The sequence below is a fragment of the Pavona decussata genome, unplaced genomic scaffold (genome assembly GCF_977016875.1).
Source record: "Pavona decussata unplaced genomic scaffold, jaPavDecu1.1 SCAFFOLD_25, whole genome shotgun sequence".
In the NCBI taxonomy this organism is placed as follows: Eukaryota; Metazoa; Cnidaria; class Anthozoa; order Scleractinia; family Agariciidae; genus Pavona; species Pavona decussata.
Genome location: NW_028145448.1, coordinates 2,530,001 through 2,553,121, shown reverse-complemented (window position 1 = coordinate 2,553,121; position 23,121 = coordinate 2,530,001). Strand labels below are relative to the sequence as shown.

General features: G+C 38.3%; 3 protein-coding genes across 4 annotated transcripts in view; 1 reads left to right on the top strand and 2 right to left on the bottom strand.

Moving 5' to 3' along the window:
* The window catches only part of LOC146485786 (von Willebrand factor A domain-containing protein 3B-like), a 34,497-nt gene extending 23,036 nt beyond the window's left edge, over window positions 1–11,461 (bottom strand). Inside the window, exons 1-13 of one of the 2 annotated variants that reach the window (XM_085103155.1) lie at window positions 11,281–11,461; window positions 9,537–9,724; window positions 7,132–7,204; window positions 6,893–6,984; window positions 6,646–6,743; window positions 6,246–6,398; window positions 5,454–5,613; window positions 4,558–4,626; window positions 4,310–4,410; window positions 2,961–3,214; window positions 2,365–2,480; window positions 1,131–1,250; window positions 261–415 (exon numbers count right to left, since the gene is read on the bottom strand). In XM_085103155.1, coding sequence (XP_084959281.1) covers window positions 261–415; window positions 1,131–1,250; window positions 2,365–2,480; window positions 2,961–3,214; window positions 4,310–4,410; window positions 4,558–4,626; window positions 5,454–5,613; window positions 6,246–6,398; window positions 6,646–6,743; window positions 6,893–6,984; window positions 7,132–7,204; window positions 9,537–9,724; window positions 11,281–11,329 — 1,628 coding nt within the window. In that variant the 5' untranslated portion in view covers window positions 11,330–11,461. The remainder of the gene's footprint in view (window positions 1–260; window positions 416–1,130; window positions 1,251–2,364; window positions 2,481–2,960; window positions 3,215–4,309; window positions 4,411–4,557; window positions 4,627–5,453; window positions 5,614–6,245; window positions 6,399–6,645; window positions 6,744–6,892; window positions 6,985–7,131; window positions 7,205–9,536; window positions 9,725–11,280) is intronic. The other variant, XM_085103156.1, reaches the window with a different exon arrangement.
* A 124-nt stretch (window positions 11,462–11,585) lies between these two features.
* LOC146485785 (kelch-like protein 18) lies at window positions 11,586–16,928 on the top strand. The gene is made up of 5 exons (XM_085103149.1): window positions 11,586–11,737; window positions 11,923–13,013; window positions 13,555–13,814; window positions 14,495–14,689; window positions 15,553–16,928. Exons 2-5 carry the CDS (start codon window positions 11,941–11,943, stop codon window positions 15,780–15,782), a joined length of 1,758 nt encoding a protein of 585 aa, XP_084959275.1. The 5' UTR covers window positions 11,586–11,737; window positions 11,923–11,940; the 3' UTR covers window positions 15,783–16,928.
* A 3,344-nt stretch (window positions 16,929–20,272) lies between these two features.
* The window catches only part of LOC146485783 (uncharacterized), an 11,671-nt gene continuing 8,822 nt past the window's right edge, over window positions 20,273–23,121 (bottom strand). The window contains exons 10-11 of the mRNA XM_085103130.1: window positions 21,791–22,041; window positions 20,273–20,666 (exon numbers count right to left, since the gene is read on the bottom strand). Of these exons, the coding sequence (XP_084959256.1) occupies window positions 20,289–20,666; window positions 21,791–22,041 (629 nt within the window). The 3' untranslated portion in view covers window positions 20,273–20,288. The remainder of the gene's footprint in view (window positions 20,667–21,790; window positions 22,042–23,121) is intronic.

The following is a 23,121-nucleotide window of genomic DNA, read 5'->3' as shown; positions in this document are numbered from 1 at the left end:
TGACGTGTAAATTTGAGTATGAAATACTTCCTTTTAAATTTTTAGTTCAGTCGGTGCGATATCTGTAAAGATTTTACCGAAGAAATAAATGTAGACATACTGTAAAGGTGTAGATGAAATGTTTGATACCTATGTTTCTAGTATTTTAAGCTGGCTGGATAGCTTTCCAGCATTAACTTTCTTCAGATTTATGTCTTTGTGTTCATATTTTGATTCCATGCCGTATGTTTATGGAGAGAAGCTAGAGGCTTTTTGCTTACCTCTTTTTGTACGAGTCCAGAGCAGACAGAATTCTCTGTTCATAGTTTCTGTGTATCGGTCCACTGACGTGAACATGCATGATGGAACCATCTTTCCACCGCACGTGAGCAAACTTGTCACAGTACCGAGCATTCACCAATTTTGGGCGCACAATCTGCAATAATCAGTTAACAATCCATTAAAGGAGAATTCCACACTTTTCAAACTAATAGAAATTATAATAACCTTGTGCCTTGTGGAGTCACGTGCTAATAAACGGAGAAAAAAGCTACATATTAAGCACCCAAAGCCTCAGGAATAAAATTTCTTGTCTGCAACTGAAGAATCGGTTTTCAATAATTATTACTTCTTAGACAGATGACAGCTATAACACCCTGCATGCCTATAGTAGGTCCCCATATGAGCAATTATTAAAAACTGAATCATTGTATAATGCAATTCGAGGAATTTGATTGGCTTAGCAGCCATGGTATATGAGCCATTATACCATGGAAGAGAAATGGCGACCGTTAAATTGTCTGCTAGTTATTCTTGCACAGCGAAATTCAGTAAGATCTAGCAATATTTCTTCATTGTTTTTAATAAAACAATTATTCCACTTGTGCTTGTTGGATATGAGATGATTATAGCCAACTCGGCGCTACGCGCCTCGTTGGCTATCTATCATCCCATATCCAATGCGCGCTCGTGGAATAATTGTTAATTATTCACACACAAATAACTCTTTCTGAAACTTCCGATACAGTAGTAGGAGAGGACTAACTGGTAGTAAGTGTACCCTATGCAATTTGCATGCACACTGTACATTATTTTTTTTTTTACTATTTTACACGTACAAATTGAAACTGATAACCAAAAATTGTTCTTACTGCGTCAGTGCTGTCTGATGATGGAGCCACCTGAATGTCCACAACGCCATCACAGTGTTTGAAAGCCAGCGTCTGAAGCAAGTCATAAAATAACAACTTTTTGGACTTCAACCCATGCCTCTGTGGATAAAAGAAGTAAATATCATTAACAACTGTTAGTAACATTAACCTTAATTAATAATTATTTATTTGACAATAAGGCCAAAGAATAAAAAACTGGCATTCCAGTTACAATCTAGTCTGGTAAAAAAAAAATGTTAAGTAATAGACAAGTCTTAATATTTTTACTTGGCACCACAATTTAGCTTATACAGTACATGTACATGTATGAATGTAATCAGTTACAAAAGCAAACTCTTGACCTGAGATAACTTACACAGGAACTTCTTTAATTTGATACAACATATTAGACTGGACAAAAAAAAGTTGATATCTCAGAAAGGCCTACAGCTGTAGCTGCAATGCAACACTCTCTTATTTCAGTTGCAAATTTTCAGCTGCGATCGAGGACACCTTAAACCTGAACTTTTTTAGAAATAATTTTCAGAGATAACTTAAAGATTTAAACAGAGATTCAACCTCCAACTGGATGCACTTTTGATAAAAAAGGAGAGATTTCAGAAAGATCAACTGAGGAAAGCTGCAACATGCCTTTCAACATTTTGAAACCCCAAAACATTCTAGAGTAAAAAGACATCAATTGAAAGCAAAAAGGTTTAAACATTTGGTACTGAAACCACCGTTCTGCTGAGTCTCTTAACCCTTTAACTCCTACAGCAAAACAACATTTTCTCCAGATCCAGGACTATAAACTCAATCTCCATGTATGATATACCATTTTAAAGCTTATCATGAGTGTATTTCATAACTGATATAATTATGGCTAAGAAAAGATATGGCTTTGAGATAAATGGCCTTAAAACATAAAAATTTAAAAGTTCAAAAACGTCCCAAACATTGTGTATATTAGGTATACCCCTAAACTATTTAGCTTATTTTGCAGTTCTCAACATGTTCATCAATGAGAGAGAGAGAGAGAGGTCTAAAGACCCACAACTTCTAGGGGGAAAAGTTGAAAAGTTATGGGGGTAGTCAACCATATCACATATGGGAGGGGGTTAAGTTTTCATCCTTTTAATGAGTAGATCTTGAAAGAGTTATGGCATTTATATGTGTCAATTGGCACTCTTAGGGACTAAAGGGTTAATTCAGGGTACATCTACTAAATGTATACCTTGAGCCAATCTCTTGAACTCATGTACATCTCACTCCTGCCCTTTGTATGTGACACAGCAGAACCATTTACTGTTGGTTGAGCCTGCTCTGGTGCAACACTTAGAGATGTAGATACTGCAATATTAAAAATACTCTGTTATACGTAAATTAACTTGTAAATAACTAAACAAATAGCTTGTAAATAAATAGCTTGGTATGTTTGTCACAATTGCGATTCTAATAATTAAGATGCTAAGTGAACAGTCTTGAAAAGGAGACAAACACTTAGCCATACAATCGTAAAGTGCTCCCCCCTTGATTCCCAATATTATTACCTTAGTTTCTTCAACAGCCAGAAGTAAACACAGTACAATAGACTATAGGAGATTGACATATTGGTACTGCAGCTATATATCTAATACTGGTTAAGTAACAATATTATTCATTTTTTTCAGCTTCACTTGCAAATTGAATTCTGGAGAGCAAGTAAATTTGATGCTTGATACTTGCACTTTTCTCCACCTCCCACTGACCTCCAGCCCCAGTTTTTGCCAATTTCTCTGTCACTGCCCAGTCTCCCCACTAGTACATGTATTACATGTCTATTAAACACACCCTTACTTGGAGTTTCTTTTGGATCTTTTATTTCACATAACAGAGCTTGAATCTCAGCCAGGGTGTTCCTTGCTTCGTCCAGCTCCTCCCACAGAGTGATGACATCCTCCCTGACCCCCACACCAAGCTTCAACGATGGCATGCCATCACCTCTACCGCGCCCGCGAGGCTGACTGGAGCTGTCCACCTCCAAAGATTGGGTGAAGCTGTCAAAGCTGTCTTCATATTCATTAGCAACTGAATAAGCATGGAACCTGATTTTGAACACAGTAACAAGTTATTACATGTGTGTCAAGTTGACCAGCTTAGGTAATTAATGTTGTCAGTTGAAAAGAGTGATCAGGCTTGTAATACTGTGGATATTCTGCGGCATAGTAATCATGGTTTAATGTATTAAAATTAGTGGATTTAACTTGATCTTTTCAACACTGGGCTGGCCCATTTCCCCCCTTGGGGTCAAGGAAATACAGTGTTGTAAGTAAAGTAAATCAAATTTCAACACCAAAAGTAGTCAAGCTAAAAACTGACAAAATTTTCACTGATTGGAATCATTTAATTTTGTGAGATAGTGCAGCTTTAGAAAGGAAACAGTGCCACAGGGAGGTATACTTTTTGGTAACTTTTACTTGAATGGCCACATTTGATGAATTACATGTAATGAATTCCCAGGCTAAAAAGTTATATTAGGTTCCACATTTGATTGAATCAAGGCCAGTTCAAGATTCTCTGCAAGTATCATGTTTTACAAACTAAATGAATGGGGAAATCAAAATAATATTAATAATAAGGTACACCAATAAGAAATAGCAATAACTTAAAGCAATAGTTTATATCAGTTTGCAGGTCAGTCCAATATTGTTAACACTATATTACAATTAAGTGTAGCATTGCAGTTGTTGTCTTAAATGTGTAGGTTCTCTCAAGTTTGCTTTGATATAGGTAACTTTTCACAGGGCATTGGGATTCTTGAGAAAATAAAAAAAAGTCCAAGATGGCAAACCAAGTTGCAAGGCACTGTGAATAATTTGGAAACCATGATTGCAAAGTAATTCCCAGCATATCATGTGACATTATCACCTCTCATTGCAAAATTACTTCAAAGGAAACACTTTTGGATGTACCACAATTACTTTTACTCTGCAAGTTTCATTCCGCTATAAAATAATAACTTGGGCCGCAATAATATTCTCTGAGTTACACTGTATGGAGGGGTGGTCTCAAATCCACCTTGCTAATACATACATGTAACTGATAATAATATTATTAGTTATGCTTAGTTATGCTATATGTTACTTATGCTTAATTACATGTAGATAGGGATACCGCTAGCATTTTTGTGTGAAACTTACCTCCCTTTTGTCATTCGGGATATGTCCTTCAAAAATGTGATGGTTGCTGGATTATTGCAGTTGAGGGAAACAATATGAACTGGTACACGACATCCTTGTACCTGAGAAGGCAATAGACAACTGATTCAGGAATTTAGTTGAAGATTTAATTAGTACTACATACAGGTAGTTTGGTGACTCAGTCACCAAACTACAGTACATCAAAACCATATTATGCTTTACAATAAGTTTATTATTAAACATCACACCTTTCTCTTCAACATTTCCTGAGACCCATCTGAAGTACTTCCTTCAGTAAGAAGGTAAACAGCCTCAATCTACAATTGAAATTAAACAACCAAATTTAATCCCCCTTGCATTGGAAAGGTGAAACACTTAAATATTAAATTTACAACCTAATACTGTACATGTACAAACTCATGACATAATTACAGTAGGCAGAAAACACTAACTATTTAAATTAACTAAATAATTTTTTTCAAAATTATACATTTGTACTTCAGCTTCACTTCCTGAATTATTCATTTCTAAAAGACTGCAAAATTGTAGAATGATGTGAGTCACATTTGCATACATGTATGTATTATATTACATTTATGTATTACTAATGGAAAGGGGGACACCAATATGGTGACCAGAATGATGTGACGTCACATTAAAACAATATACAGTAACCATTTCTAAAAAAGCCTACAGTTACGGTTAATGTTATCAGTCCACTGACATTCTAGGTCATTCCATGCACGCACAGCTGCAGGTCACATCCTTTTCAAGCATGATCAGTGAAAGTTAATAATATGAAACTCAGTTTTCTACTGTGTTAAGTTATACCAAGATGGAAAAACTAATAAGGTGATATTAATAATTATTGATATTAAGGTCTACAATGTGTAGTTCGCTGACCAGTCAATCATGCTCAGCTCTAATAATGAGTTGTTAGTCTAGAAATACTGTTTACTAGACTACATTGTATATATTAATTAAATATATTTAATATTTATTAATTACAATGTCAAATCTTGCATTTACCATGTACATTTACTGTCAGTATTACATGTACATACAAGTCATGTACTTAATCATCTTATGGAAATTAGAAATACATGACTGTACACTCATGCACCTGAAGATTTTAGTCACTCACATGTTCATCAGCCAGTGCCTTGAGGATTCCTTCAACTGTAGCTGTTGATGAGCGAGGCACTGTTGTCTTCTGGTCCCAAATCCAATTAAGAGCACCCTCCATGCTGTCTAGAGTGACATTGACTGCATGTTCTTGCCAGCAATCTGCATCCATGGCACATCTGGCATTTGAAATTTACTTTTATTTAATAAAATGGTTTGAACGCAGGAATCATACAGCTGTAGCCGTCTGATCATTGTAGTTTGATAGCATGGCTATGAGAGTTTAATTTGAAAACTCCAGAGTCAACAATAGCTTACATGTACATGACTAAGCACTGTTCTGGTGTTTTCTCCCTGAACACGTACAGCCAACGTCCCTTGGGACTGTGAATTAGCGTCCTTAAGAGCGAGAGTCTGTAATATTTTTAGCAGGAATTTATTTCAGCCAAACTTCTGTTAGTAATTATATTTTTGCCAGGGATTTAGTAGCTGCCTGTATTATCAGGTTGTCTGTAATAGTACATGTATGGTGTCCACAAGGCAAGAGTTGACTGTACATGACTTGTACTCATTTAATCATAAACATGTATACCACACAAATTTAATACTTTTATGCATTTAGATCAGATCATTACACATAGTATTACATATATTAAAGGATGTCTCCAAGTCACAAATTTATTTAATGGGATGCGACGATGTGTTCTGCACAAATAACTGGTATTTAATACCAAAAACAAAGCTCCCTAAAAAAATTATCAGCTTTTACATTGTAACACAAATACATCGAATGTAAATTGCAGTATAGTACCTGATGAGATTAAATTTTGCAATGAACATGACTTGTTCCTTCAGTGCTTGCACCAGTACATGAAGGTATGTACTAAACTCAGATTGACTTGTTGTATTCACATCCAGTACAATACAGATGCAGCGTTCTTCTATCACTCCGAAAACCCGTCGACTACATAACAATAGAACAGAAAAGAATTCCAAATTATCAGTGGTCCTAAAAATGCCTAATAATTTACATAATGTCATCAAACATTCCTTGTCATCTAAATTCCAATTTGATCTGGAAAGTGTCATCAATTAGTGCTCTACGCTAAATACATTGACACTTAAATAATGTGATTTATTTTATTTCGGTAAAAAGGAAGTCAAGGATGCCCAGTGAATATAAGAAGTTATCCATTTTTATTCTTAATTACCTCTCAGTTGTCAGCCATTCTAGGCGCCGCTTGTAAAGTGATATGGCTTGAGTTAGCTGGCTTTCAATCATGCGAAGTTTCTCTTTACTGGCAACAAGCTGTCAATGATATTCACAACTTTTAACATGCTTATTAAGATAATTTGTAAATAACTATAACCAAAATTAAGGCAAGTCTGTTTCCTTCTATTAATCAAAATAGGAAATACCCCACCCCCAGCCCTTTCACAATGCTATCGAGTACTTACATTGTACACAGTGCCGTCCCTGTAGGGGACCTGAGTGAAAAGTCCCTTGCAGTATCTTGCACGCACTGGTTTCTTAAGAGGCCTTACATAATCTGCACAGAAGGAATCATACAAAACAGTAGTCAGGAATGACCTTTTATTAGTAAATTAAATACAAAATTGAATTTTGACACCTGAAATTTCCCTAAACACTGAAAAGCATTGAATAACTTAATTACAGTATAATCTTCTGTACATACCGTCTGAATGTCTGAATCCTATAGAGGGCAATATTTGACCCATGTCCAGTTTGTGTCTTTTCAGGCCATGGATCTGCAATGAAAAGATAACAGTGTATTTTCACACTATAATCTCTAGGAATAATATTATTGGACCAGGTGAACGGAACACTGGGTGTTTCAAAACTACAAGGCCTTTACAAACCAAGCTTTAGAAGAAACAGTAAAATTAATACAATTTATTGGAGACCTGGTTTTTATGAACAAATTAACCCTTTCTAAATTGCATCCTAACACACAAAATGATGTCCTACATGTAAGAGACCCCACCTCCCTAATAAAGTGGATCCTAGCCTAGGGGTTCATTAAGCAACAGCCAACTGGCAAATTAACCACCTGTGAACACCACTTCGCTCAGCTGCTTCCAATGTCTCTGAACCAACTTTTTCAATAAAAGAACATAATTATACAAGAACTTTAACTATCCTGCCCAGGTGCAATAACCTCTTGCCAAGCTGTTCAAAATGTGAATGAAATGTGCAGTTCCTAAAAAAAATCAATACTCACCCCACGGAAGGTCATTGGAAACTCTTTGGGGGAGGGGGGTCTTAGAATCCAAAATTTTAGGAGCAAAGTATGAAACAAAACTGGAATTTCTTGGGGGGGGGGGGGGAGGTGTAAAACAAAAATACCTTCTGTGAGGGAAGTATGGATATTTTCTGGAACTGAACAATCCTGCTATCCAGTTGATGAATCACTTTCTTAAAACTTAAGGTTACTTATAGGGAAGGAAGGTCGAATTTTTCTCAAATAAATTTTTTTAGATAATTGTTGAAACAAGAAAGGGATGCAAAGTTTCGTGAAAACAGCCGTTAGAAATCTTAAAAAGAACGCGAGCTATCTGAAAAACAAAGTTTTGTAGCAAAAGCGGTGAGCGAGTGAAGGTGTCATAATCCAATTTATGCGGGACTGTGTTGAGATATTACGCGTCAAATTTACCCGCGATCTCGCATTACCGGCAAATCTGCATATTTTTGTCTACATCGTGTTCATCGCATTTCACGGCGTTGTATGTAAAATTTTACTATGAAACAGCGTTCCAGTTTGGATTCAAGCATTGCGTAAAAACTAAAAGGTTGTTATGAAGAAAGCGAAACTAGAAAAGTCGCCTTGGGTGACAGTTACGAAAAAACCGGGCCCAAAGAAGGTCGAGAAATCATTTGACGAAGCCAAAAAACTTCAGCTGGCGGAGAGCGACAAGGGTTCTTGGTACAACCAGTCAGATTTTTTATAACTGCCTCGGCAGCAGAGAAATTCGAGGACGAGAAATTGGATAGTGGAGAGTTGAACATCAGTTCGGAGTACGAAATCGAAGATGCCGGCGACAATCCAGCCACTTTCGCCATTGTTGACTGACTGAAAATAAGCAGCGAACCTCAGCGCGCAGCCTCGTGTACTGATAGCGGTAAGGAGTGCGTGTCTTGTGTCAACTCCGCTGGGGCTGCCAGTTTCATGTTCTGCGTCTATCTGCCGTTTTCTTCTTTGTTTTGGTTTCGCCGGTGGCTTTCTCGCGCCAGACTTAACTTTTCCCATAAAGAAATCGCTTTACAATATTAAAGTAACACTAAATGCTTACAGAACTCCCCAGGGAATGTTTCTTTGTTTTTGATTGGCCGGCGACGTGAGCGCGTTGACAAGTATTTTAATGAGGTACGAAAACTCGGGAAATGATTCAAGGCCGAAAACACGGCTTTAGTTTTTGCGCGAATGCCCCATCTTCAAATGAATTAATAGGGTATGTAGATTTGCCAGATTTCAACGAAATAAGGCGAAAATGGTCATCAGATATTAATGCATCAAAGTGTGTCAGGCTTTTACGAAATTCAAAATATTTTTCTCGTGACGTGTTAACATCTGACGGGACTACAAAAATTTTCCATTGTCCATCTTTAGGATGGGTTTTCTCACAAACCAATAGGAATAAAGAAAAAGCCTGACACACTTTGTTAGCCTATTATCTCCTGATTGATATTGTGCAGTCAGTTTGGTTGTGCGCCTTTGCGTGAGAGTGGGTAATTCAGTTAAGTACACGTCGCTAGTATTGAGTTTGCAGGCCTCTGAGCGCTTATGTATCCAACAAAATAAAAAAACATTGATATTTTCGCAAACTTCACTTTATCAGCTTTACAGTGATATATAGTTTCCCGTAGTTTTATCGAAAGCAGCGCGCGTATGCTAGATTTCCCTGAAGGTACTCGTGAAACATGGCAGTTACCTTAAAGCATCATTGAACCAAGCCTCCCTGCTGCCAGACGCTCTTTTTGCAGTCCCTCACTGGAGAGGAAAGATTGCATGACGAGCCAAAAGAGCATCAGCTACGAGGGTCCGGCTACACTATAATATATTAAGTAATTGTGTACATGTACCTTGAGCCACTGAGATGTTGACAGAAGCATGCGCACATCTGGTTCCCATTTACTCGTATTGGGAGAATTCAGACGTTCACTTTTTGACGGAGTTGCAGGTTCAATCATTGAGGTGCTATATCCATTCCTAGTGTTCTTGGATTTAGGTGCTACCATTCCATTAACCCTTGTTGAACCTTCAACTGGTCCTAAAGTTAAAAACAAAAAAGGCCAAACTTGTTAATCATGAATTCACCTGTAATAACACTTCATACTGCATTCATTTTGTTGGAAGCTTCTCCAGACTGAGTATAACTAGTCTGAACTGGCTGGCCAGACCATCAGTCCATGAACAGAATGTACCAATCTGCGGGATACTTTATCCTGGCAGCCCTTTGAATTTGTTCAAAATAGTGCCATACACTGTACCTCAATTTCGGAGGGATTATTTTTCAAGACTTTACAGCACCATCCCTTCAAAATGACGCATTCAATTTACAGACTGGCTGGTCTGGCCGGTCAGTTAAGGCAAATGGAAAGTACTCTTAGGTACATGTAGACAGCATTATGCCCATGCAAGCAAAACTAATATTAATAGGCATCCAAACTTTACTGCACAGATTTGAGGAATGTATATATATCTCCAGAAATGTATCTGCTTCTAAAGCTGGTACAAAACTTGAATAGAGCAGACATTCCTACATTGTAAGCTTGATCTCTGCTGCTCTCTCGGGTCTGATTTTCCTGAACAGCAGCTTGAAATCGAGACTAGGATAATCCAGGTTACAGGTACAGTATACAGTTAAGTTAATGACTGGCTAATTCAATCATGTGGAGGCATGGACTAAGCTTCTATGTGCACACACTAGTGTTTGTCATCCCTGAAATTAGGGACGTTCAGAGTTGACTGAGACTGAGATTGAGTACGATATTTACAGCTTTTCAAATCTAGTTTACGTGGTTTAGATAACCACCTGTCAGTCACCAAATAAATTGTTTCAAGGGTCTTCTTATCTGCTGGTATAGAATGGGAAGGAGCGAGAGTTCTGGGGATGTGACTGATTTGAAATTTGAAAGCCGTACTCGTACTCAATCTTGTATCTGTACTCTGATCTAAAGGTTACTAGTGTTGTGTGCAACAACTACAGTAGATTGGAATGATGAAGTAGAGTCAAGGGTTGACAAATGCTAATATTTTTATAGCAACAGTCTGCACAAATTATGGTACAATGTGTCATGATCAGGCAGGTATAAAAATGTCAAAATATTGAACGAAAACTTTATTAGCTTGGAAAATATAAATAAGGTGTAAGCTTATATTTCGTGTAAGCTTAATTAATTATCAGTTGTAATTAAGTTCATACTAGAGAATCATAAAAACAAAGAATTCTACTGTAACAGTAAGCAACTGTCAAAATGTTATTTTCACAAAAATATATATTACTTCAGATTCTTGAATCATCAGAGTAATTGAAAGAAAACATGACTGGTGTAAACGTTTATTGTAAGTTGAGGAGCTCGAGCGCGCATTCAATGATTAACATTACGCACACAGGAGCTTACAGCTCAATTTACTATATTCTGACCTATCCTTTTATCGCAATACTACAACGCCATTTGCTTATCTGGTCACAGACAGTATACCTTATTAAAGCTACTCTCGAGCCACTTTAAAGAACAATTAGAAAACTTGTCTGTAAACTTCGCTCGTAGTGCAGTGCAATCTCTTGTCAATAAAAGAATGTAAGCAATAATTCATACTCACCCGCACCAGATCCACTGCCGTGAGTATGGCGAAAATTTTCGTAGATCATGTTCACAGCGTCAATAATCCTTCCACAATATTGCCATTCATAAATCTAATCGATAAAAAGCAGTCATAAATATCCCGGCATCACGGCCTGTATTCCCTCGTTGCTACACAAGCATTTTGTTTCTATCGTCTTTTCCAAGTCTATCGGTGCACCAATCACGTGGCCGGATTTACGTCACATGATTAAATGACCAGCGGTTTCATTGGCCAGCAAAAGTCCGTTGTGTATGTTGATTCTAATCATTCTATGTTGTCTCCGATCGAAAGGTCGTGTGTTTGTTTGGGTGGTCGCGTGGTTATGTTTTGATCTTGTTCTGAAATTGTTCTAGCTAAACAGGGACTAATCTCATTAAAGTGCAAGATAACACAACGCTCTTCGACTGAAAAAGTTAAAGGACAAATCAGACAGGTATGTTTTTCACGATTCTTTTCGCCAACTTCCGAACCAAGACAAACCGACAGCTTTTTCATGTTCTCAATTACATGTACTTGTCTATGCTTACTTAATCCTTGTTAAAAGCATATTTTCTAGGTCATTCCGAATCATTTTGGGGCTATACCTAAATTAAATTAATATTTTATTGCCTTCCCCAGCGTGAATCCGCGATCGACATGGATTTTGACCGGGTTTCACAAGACAATTCTTCGCCCCAACTCGACGATGATTCTGTTAAATTCGAAGCGGGAAGCAAGCACGGGATTAAAGCGTTGATGGTGATGGACGACTTGAGAAAACGCCAACAACTCTGCGATGTAATCATCTGTGTTGGCAACAAACAAATCCACGCACACCGTCTAGTTTTGGCTTCGTTTAGCTCGTACTTTCTCGCCATGTTTACCAACGGAATGATGGAAAGTCTTCAAGAAACCGTGACCTTGAAAGATGTTGATTACAAGACAGTAGAACTGCTCGTAGATTTTGCTTACACGGGAAAGCTTGATATCACAATTGACACAGTGCAGTCGTTGCTTTACACTTCATCGTTATTTCAGCTGTCCGCAATTCAGAAAGCTTGTTCTGATTTTCTACAACGACAACTTCACCCTTCCAACTGTTTGGGAATTCGTTCGTTTGCCAACGCGCACTCTTGCACTGGCCTGCTTCAAGCCTCCGAGAAATACATTTACGAACACTTTAACGACGTTGTGCAGAACGAGGAATTTCTACTTCTTCCTCGCGATGACCTCGCCGTGTTGTTGTCTTGTGAAGAACTAAACGTCGATTCTGAAGAAGACGTTTACAACGCGCTCATTGCGTGGGCAAGACAAGATGTAGAAGAGAGACAATCTTTCTTGGCTGAGCTTCTTGGGCAAATTCGCCTACCCTCGCTATCTCCCCATTTTTTAGTGGATCAAGTAGAAAAAGAGGAACTTATCCGACAAGACATTGCATGTAGGAATCTCCTTGATGAGGCAAAGAATTTTCACATGCTCCCAGATAGACGGAGCAAACTTGGAGGCCAGAAATCTCGACCAAGAAGATCCACGTTTGGTAAACTATTTAGTGTTTGTGGAATGGATTCAACTGGTCATCCAGTGAGAACTGTAGAACAATATGACTTTCACAGTGGTAAAGTCAAGTATATCTCCCCCATTAACACGCCGCGCAGTGGGGTGGGCGTTGCTGTACTTGATGGCAAGCTGTATGCGGTAGGAGGACATGATGGCACCACATACTTGAATAGGTTAGAACAGAATTTTGTTGAGCACAGCACTTTTAGAAGGCATCAATAGTCTCCTTAAGGGGTATAGAATGGTCTTTCGAAAACAACGAGTCTTGAAAAATATTAACTGAGTCTCAAATTAAATTCTTGCAATTTTACATGTAAGTTAGCATCTCAGAATCCCGTGCTTGCTAGAATTTTGACCATTTCGTATTCTCGAAATTTGAATATCTGAGTCTCAAAGTTTTGCAAAATAATTGTCCAGCGAGAAAAGAAAGGTTCTTGCCCATTTCCATGAGTGCAATGAACGGCAAACACATGCAAGAAGAATGAAAACCTTCTTTTTGGTACTATTGACTTAAAAAGTGTCCAACACTCAGCACTCCTGAGCAGCACTTCATAGGGTGATCATACCCTTAATTCTCATGACCTCAGGGGGCTGAATAAGCATTGATATTACGAGGAGAAATTTGATGTTGATCACTGTTAGGGATTAAAGGGTTTATAAATGTTTCTAGTTGATAGATTATTTTTGACAAGTTTTCTCTTATTATGGACTCAGTGTGGAATGTTACGATGTTGCAACAAAAGAATGGAAGTTTGTTGCATCCATGAATCATCCTCGTCGTTACGTTGCGGCTGCTGCTCTCGGTGGTTTACTGTATGCCATTGGTGGCTATGATGGCATATCAGTTCTGGACTCTGTTGAAGCGTATGATCCAAAACTTGATCAGTGGAAGAGAGTGGAAAGCATGTCCAATGCTCGCAGGCACGTGGCTGTTGGTGTTTTGGAGAAAAAGGAGAGCGATGGTTGTGGACCAGGTAAGGTATTGTTACATGTAGCAGTTACCTTTAAGTCTGGCGTGAGATAAGAACAAGTTGATGCGCAAGCACAATAAGGTGTATTCTTCTAGTTAATCACTCATTTGTAAGAGGTAAAGGCCCATCCCAAAACGGTTAGAACTTTGAAATACAGGTACACTGTGAACAGAAATGAATCATTGCCATATTGGTGGGTCTTAAAAGTTAAAAGGAACAAAAGTACGATGAAATCGATATGAAAACCAAAAAATTAATAATTAAACTACATAGAATGAGGAAATATTCCCTATAGGGGATTTTACTGAAGGGAAAAAAATTTAAAACCACAGAGAGACAACATTAGAGAACACTGCAAGCGATACAACCAGTCCCACAACAAGTGATACTACTCCATTTAAAATGTAAAAAAAAAAAAAACAACAAATGACAAAAAATTCTTACATAAATTAAATAAAAGTTAAATACATTGGATTCAACATAACTACATGTAGCTGAAACAGGCGAACTAAATAACATACAATGTGATGGCATGTCTTGTTTGCCTAGGATCTTCTGATGCAATGCAAGGTTTTCTATTTCAAAGAACAGACCCAAAAACAATTTAATATTAAAACTTTGTTTTTGACATAATTTTTTTTTTGTATTATAAATTCAATTAGTTTTTGTTATTATTATTTCAGGTTATCTGTATGCTGTTGGTGGACACGATGGCATCATTTATTTAAAGACAGTGGAGAGATACAACCCAGTCACTAATGAATGGAGTTACGTTGCATCCATGGGTGCACGGAGGGGCGGTGTAGGCGTGGCCACCCTGGGGGGATGTTTGTATGCTACAGGGGGTTATGATGGAACCTCAAATCTCAGTACATCAGGTAGGACATGGAACATATTAGGCAATCATCAGATTCAACTCCTTTCTTAACCTGTTGACTCGGGAGAGTCCATCTAATGTCCCATGCAGAGGTGCTTTCTTCTGTCTGTCATCTCGGCAAATTGAAGGTTAATCATCAAAAATGCCATTTGCGATAGGGAAATTGATATTTAATTCTAAAGTTAGCAATTATTTTGAGATTTTATTTAGGCCTGTACACAAGACAAGATAGTCTAAATGAATTTATTATAAAGTTAGGCAATTATTTAAAGTTTTTGTCTGAACATGTGCACAAAGCAAAACTTTTGCTTTTGAATATTTAGAAAAAACATATTAATAACAAAGATGTTGCTGCTTGTCCCTGTCATGTTGACCAAATTGAAAACCGTTACCTGATCAGGATCCAAAAGAGATTCTGTGAGGGAATCAAAAGCTTGTCTGTTATAAATCCAAATGCAGGAATCAAACCCACAACCTCCATATTTGATCATCTATTGCTGTACTGACTGAGCCAGAGGCCAGACAGGAACAAGTCGTGGGTGATTATGGTGGTAATTGCCGCAATGTGAATGTAAAGGGTACAAATAGATGTTGTGCCGCTGGCACTAAGGACTCAAATAATGGATCAGAGAATTAACTCTGCAGTGTATGTTAAAGTGCTAAAGTGAACCCATGAATTTCCCACGGATCCACTTTGGATCCTAGTTGGGTAACTGTTTTCAGTGAATTATTTGAGAAAAAAAAGCCTGGGACCGGCCATTTTTGTTTTCTTTTTTGTTGTAAGTTGTTGTTTTTATCTAATTCTACTTCATAAACACTTCCATAATCCATAAAGGAGAAAAAATCAGTGTCTTTTCTCCTTAGAACGCTATTACCCAGAGGAAGACCGATGGGCTTTTGTGGCACCAATGAGTGTGTGTCGCAGTGGACATGGTGTTGGAGTAGTGAATGGGTGTCTGTACGCTCTCGGAGGTCATGATGGTGTGTCATACCGCAACAAAGTAGAATTCTTTGACCCTCAAGTTGGTGAATGGAAGACTGCTGGCCAGATGGGCATGTGCAAAGCAGTAGCTGGTGTGGCTGTTATGAAATAACATTGAACATTACCTCTGTAAAATTTGACAAATTTTCTTCACCTATCGACTTGGCTCCCAAGTAGTCTGCTGGCAGTCTCCATCTAAATTGTGCGTCATGCATAAGTTTGGCTATGGCAAATGTTTGGCTTATCAAGTTGAACAAAGTTGATAGCTAAAGGTAAGCTGGCCACCATAAAGAGATTCGAGTGCCAACGTTTTGAGCGTTAGCCAGAGTCTCTTTATAGTGGCCAATTTATCTTAACTCTGTTGATAAACCAAACAATTTGTCATGCTGATGAGCTGAAGAAAGGATGCCTCAGCCAGTTTGTTTTGCTTGCTGATACTCAAGCCCATGTCACTCTTTTAGCTTGCCTTTTTATTTATTCAAAAGGAGTCTTCTAGCATTCTGCCATCCTGGGCCCAGTTGTTCAAAGAGAAGATAACATTATCCAGCGTATAAGTCGCTATCCAGCAGAAAAATATTTTTTATTATTATTGTATTGGTTCGAGTACGTTTATCTTATGAAATCCACCTAAAGCAATGATGAATTATGCATGCTCTTTGCGATGGTATTTGGACCAAAAATATGATAGGTTAAAGACTTTGTGCTTTAATATTAATTTTTGTTAAGGGAGATTGAAAAACTCTCCAAAATCAAAGACTTTTAAGACATGGGTTAAAACTCAGTGTTAAAAAACGTCATTCCAGCCTCGAATTTTGGGAGTGGAGAATGTAGGAAAGGTGATACACAATGTCTTATTTATACATGCATGCAACCTTTCCTTGACTCCTCAAAATCTTAACGCCTCAAGCAGACCATTTAAACTCCTGAAAGTTGTTGTGAATATTTCAAAGGACTCAATTATATCTTACTGAACATTGAAGTTCTTCGATCTTGTACACTCAGAAACAATAAATGTATTAATATTTATTAATGTATAGTTAGCAACATAATTAACTGCACAAACCGAAACAAAATAGTCAGAGAGGTGCTGTTGTGAGGTCTTGATACTGAATTAATTTTATTGCTATGTTGGACGTATAAAATGTTTGTCAGTTGCTATATATTTATTTTCTGGCCAAGCCTACCCATTACGTAACTCTTCTCCTGTAGGAAATCTGATGCTGGTGTGACATCCAATAAATCTCTACATCTATACGTATTATGGTTTAGTTTGCCTTTTAATTTTAGTTGGCGGATAGGAACAATGGAGAGTTAACTTCCATTTTTATGCAAACTCTGCATAGCCTCTACTAACTATGAAACTATGTGAGCAAATTTTCTTTTGTTTTGGTACCAACATGGTGGCAATGCAATCCACCTATTGCCTTTGTCAATGCTTTTACTCTAACGAAGGCAGCACAATGTCGAGGCTCCAAAAAATTAAGTTAGATATTTTTTTGGGTCCTTTAAGAACATTTTTATGAGGTCAGATATAGAACAGCTCATAGAAGTTTTTCCAACAGATCCGTACGTACCATGAACAGTTAGTGACCGCCCAAGCCGAATGCAACTCTTTCAATTAATGTTGTCGGATTTTAAAGCCTCGAGCTTATGCGAAAGACTAAAAGGTAGTATGGGTAGGTGTAAGTCTTGTAATTTGGCTGCAATTTTACGGTTGGCAGTACCTTAAGATGAAGTGCCCAGGGATGCCATAAATATTTACCCCTGTGATTAAATATACGTAGGGTAGAGCCCCGGGGGTAGTCTAAAAACTTTCGGGTGGAGTTGTACCGCTGGGACTCTAAAACTCTTTCCCTAAACCAGACCAAGTTCAGCTGCAGCTTGCAACTCTATGCTAGACTAAAGAGTAAAACTCCTTAACCTATCCCGGACGTTTTGCTATTTCCAGAAACTCAGTCACTATCACAGTCTCGCCAAAATAAAATCTACGTGTACAACAACAACTAGAAAACCTGGTCCAGACTAAAGTCTCCAAGCAATTCATCAGTTTCCTGGAAAATGATACCTTATTCTAGACCAAAACTCTCTGATTTCTATACTCTATCCCAGATTAAACTGCTTGAAAACCATTCCCTTTACAGCGTCACACACCAAGAGCTTCTGCATGTATGGGAGTACCACCCCTCCCCACACCCAATGGGTTGAGTCATACCTGACTTTGGTAAAGTTAAGAAATTACACACAGCAACCGGCGCTCTTGTCGTGTAGGCTTTCGAGTGATGTTTATTGAAATAGCTCTATACAATATGTGGCCTACGTAGCTACAATCCTGTGGTAAAAATTCGACGATATGTTACAGTTAAAAGCGTCTTGAAGGAATGGCATGCAGATATATTTGGATGTATCCTCCTCCTTATTAATTGTTGTCTTTCTGGTTGTATCTGCATACTGTGCTCATAAATTAGCTATATCCATGCTACTCATATCTTAAATCGGACTGTTGAGTGCTATCGGATACGACTGATATAAAAAGAAATATCAAAAAGTGTCGAAAATGGTTTTGAAAAAACACGGTTGAGTGTTGAGTGCTAACTGGGCAAGATTTGTTTGCTTCATCTTGCCCGCTCATGGATCGGAGCCAGCCAGCAGTATTGACCCCGCAAAGTGTTTCTCTGATGCGTATCCTTAAGGCAGTGATTTTATCTCCAGCAAAAAAAGTCAAGTAGCCTGCGTGGCTGGCGGGATATGTTAGGCGAAACGCGAAGGCGGGAGGGGAATGAGGAAGAAGAGATTTGGGATTTCATCGTGGCTTCAGTCCGCTGTTGTCTTGGTTTACGCCGCTCATGGCGGCTCGGCCGTCAAAACTATATAAAGAAACTTAGGCAGCAACGACAGCAACGCCAACGTAAACATCAGTTGAAAATATAACTTCATTTCATTTGTGCTACTTCGGGATTACTTCTACTGATTCAACGAGTGCAAAAACGACAAACTACCCTGGAACCAAATTGGTAGGAATGGCACTCGAGTTAAGAAAGAGAATGATAAATTCACAATCGTGTGCCCACGTACTCCTCAAAACCTTGAATTTGGTTATTTCACGTTGTTTTGCCGAGAACGGCAAAGAAATGTACCAAAATTAAAAACTGAATGCATGCGTAGAGCGATTCTTTTTCGACATTTCCTTGTTAAAGCTATTGTTTGGCGGCGTTGTCGTTGCCGTCGCCGTGGTCGTCGTTTTGTTTGTTTGTTTTTAAGGTCCCTCCCCGTTCGCGAACAATACCGCTAACTAGACAGGCTAATAACCAAGTTGCTATTTCTCGTAACAATAACTTAACGCCAAGAAGCGTAATCTTTCATACTCAATTAGAGCACGCGATTCACTACTGGTGCCACGTTTTATGAAGGATTCTGTCGCATACAGAGGCTCTCTGCTTTGGAACATGCTGACTTCCAAATATACTGATTTTGTTGATACAAGCCATTATAATCTTGCCAAAAATCTCAAAACTTCAGAACTTTTTAAGACCGTTAAATTCAACGTATTATCAACCTCGACCGCTAGCTTCGAACTTGAAGATTTTGTATATATTTGAATGTAAGCTTATCTGTTTCAAGGCGCTCTGATATATCTTAACATTTTAATATGCTTTTACACTGCATTTAATAGGCAATTTCCGAGTTGCTGTGAACCTCCCTATGAAAGCGAGGCTATGTGCAAAACTTTTCATATGAAAATTATTTTTTTTCCATATGAATGAAAACTAATTTTCATAACTAAAACTTTGCACTTAGCCTTGCTTTCATAATGAGGTTCAAGGCAACTCGGAAATCGTCTATTGTATTTAATATTTAGTTATATTTGTATTTAATTTAGTAGTAATGTATTGTACACGACCCCACAAGCTTTCAGCTTTCATATACATCGTGTATAAATAAAGGCAACCTACCCTACCTACCTACTTATTTATCTCTCTCAGCGCGCATCCAAAGCCAGATGACTGCTAGTCTAGAATAACGTGGTTTAATTGACAGGTGCTCATCGACTCCTTTTCTTTATAGTTAAGGGGTTGGTTTCTAAAGAAACTGCGGCACTGCGTTAGTGAAGACTAAAAAACGAATGTCTAGTTTATCATCATAATTGATAACTAAAGGTAAATTGACCACCGTAAAGAGATTCCGTTTGCGCAATGATTGAACTGGCTGGAAAATTCCGAGCGAGCGGTTTTCACCATGAGTGTCCAAAGTAATTTCGCGTTTTCTTTGGTTTTGCATTACTACGCTATGTGATTGGTCAACAAAACGCTTGGCGACAGTTACATGCATTTGCTCCGTATTGGCTCGCTGTGTTGTTGCAATTTGGTTTTGGTTTTACGCCGCTCAGTTGGAAACCGCTCTAAAAGGGTCTTTCAAACCCAACGGAACGAGATCCCCGGTAATTTTCCTACTTTAGGTATATAAAGGGGTCCATTTTTTTATGAAAGGTATATGAAAGGGTTACCTGTTCTCTCAATAAAATGGTTTATAAGAGGATAAGGGATTGGACCTTGGGGCAGAACCTGCCCGTATGAAGCTTGTTTGAGTATCTCCCCCACCCCCACCCCCTCCCTTGGTCTTTTTAGCGCAGACCAACACTCATCAGTCTGTTGCTCACCACCTTAGAGTATTGACCATTGGTATTGAAGGCCACGCCGTCATAGTTCGCATGGGTTGCCGCTGTACGAAAGTAAGGTGAAGCTTTGTCATTACACCAACTGTTACATTGCTTGTAACAGTTACTAGTGTAACCAGAAACAAAGAAGCCGGAGTAGAACGAAGTATCACAGATCAACAGCTGGTAGGAGTAAGCGCTGCTCATGGCTCCAAAACCGTCCCACAATCCGTAGGTGTTAGCGCGCTTCCCATAGTTAGTTATGGCTTTTACAGGCTGGTTGGATTTTCGTTTGAAGTAGGCCCTGTTTCCAGTTTGGTGATCAATGAAGATTATCTCTGCAAACTACAACAATTGAGAAGGAAAAAAATCGTCAGGTTTACAAGAAACAGTTTTTGCTTTAAAAAGGTGTTACTCTTAGCTGTCCTGACAAAAAAAATTCGGAATAAGAACGTGAATGTGTCAAACTCTGAAGGATAACCAACACATCTCAGCAAACAAGGGTTGATCTTACTAGTGCCTATCCTTGCAGTATTGAACCGGTAAGGAAAGGTAATAAATCAACTTTGTTTAACGAGAGCGATACTTAACAGTCTGTTACGACTGACAAACCTGTGGCCCTCAGATTCCAGATCGAGTTTGAATTTGAAAATGTTCGTTTCCCAGGAGAAGAGAAAAACGGAGTACGGCCGGAGAAAAGCCTCTCGGCGCAAGGACGAGAATCAACACCAAACTCAACCCACATATGACGCCGAGTCCGGGAATCGAACCCGGGCCACATTGGTGGGAGGCGAGTGCTCTTACCGCTGCGCCATCATTGCTCCCCCAACGGAAAAAAGGAAACTGATAGGCCTTTTGCAACAGTTGATCACGTGACCTACTTTTCTTAAACACAATGATTTACCTATTTTTTTAGCAAATGATTTTATCAAAAATGGAAAGAGCGTATAAAAATAAGCTAACATGCGAATTGTCAGGCTTATATGTTCTAAGGGGAAATTTTTTTGGACGTTCAAAATTAGAAGGATTTGTATAAGAAAAATCCAGCTTGCCATCCAGTCACGCTTCAGTGCTTTTCCATAAAAATCCTTGTAAATTTTCCAATTTTTTAACTGGCACAAAATCTTTTGCTTTCATTTTATTGGTCTGAAAATGTATATTCCAGCTAAGTTTGGCACCCTCTTTCTTTCTGTGTAGTTATGTTATATACCATCTCCTTTTTGTGCGATTAATTACGGAAAACGTGACGTCTTTCTTGCTCCCATACAAAACCTTACAATTTTTCCAATACTCAAATCGTCCTGAAATTTCAGCCTTAACGGTTATTGGTCTGAAAATTGGTGTTCTAGCTAACTAAAATATGCTCTTTGCATTTCTGAAATTCATATAGCTGCAGCTGCAAAATTGCCAATTTTTGGTCACGTGATCAATTATTGCAAAAGGCCTATTGTCATAGGTTATCCACTCACTGGGATATTGTTACAGTTCGTCCTGTACCCGTCAGTTCCATAAGGTAGCTTTGGATTGTACGTGACTTCAGTCTTGGGTTTGGCGTATTCATCGGTAGTGTAACACATGGTCCATCCTCCACCGTATGACGTCATATCACAGTAGGCCAGGAATGCATTTGAATGGCTTCCTCCATGCGGGTCCAACCAGTACATACCATCTCCCTGAGATTGACCGCGCCTCTTGATATCTTTGCAGTCAACTCCTGGAGCTAATTAAACATCGACAAAGTTAATTACCACCTCAAGGACACCTTTACTTGGCTCAGAAGGGGTTCATTGCTGACTCGACACTATTTCTAACTTGGAATCGAAGACAGCTGCGAAATCAAATTTAAGACAAAGCGTTGTCCGGCCTTGTGTCTCTATATAGGTGAACTAAAATTCGGATAACGCATGCCACCAAACATCGTTTCATCGTGTTGATGAAGTTGTGGATTATGCACGTGTCTCTTTCCAGTCAATGTAAGAACAGTTATATCAGGAATGACGAAATGTCATCTATAGAAGGAGGAAAACCCGGAAACGATGGGAAACCTCATAGCAAGGATGGGAGCTTCACCAACATAACTCATACTTTAAAGAGTAAACTTGTGTAACTACTTATGAAAAAGCAGCTCCAACTTGCTGAAATAATAACGATAACAACGTTATCTAACTATGGTAAATTAAAAAAGCTATCGCATGCCCCAAACTGAGCAAACAGAAACCTGTCAATCTTATCGACCCGATAAAACCAAAACACAAAAAATGAAAACGTTTACAAGAAAGAGTAAATAACACTACGCGATCTATCAAATAGCGTACTTATTGCTGTAACACCTTTGATCGAAACAAACAATGGGCAATTTAGAAAATTTATTAATCAAAGTTATTCGAAAGAAAAATCATCACCATCATCCTTGAAAAAAATCATACTGAATTTTTATATCAACTAAAATTCAGATAAGTAACCATTTTCCACGCGCCAGTACTGTTGCATCCGTTTCCAACATTCCCAAGTTTACACTTACAAAGTTACAATTGTATGATCCCACAAAGGCTTGTTGTACAAAAATTTAAGCTCACATTGGTGAGTAACTGTAGCGGCATAATATAGTAAAAATAAAAATATATATAACGACCCAAATAATTACAGATTCTCAAATTGCCTCGAAAAAGGACAGCTAAACGTCAACAAAAATTATCTCTAGAACATGATTAGTGCAATTGTGTCCAGGCTTCAGAATTTCCCGGCTTGCATGTAAAGTTGTACGTTCATTGGTGATATTTTACACGGCATCCTCAAATTG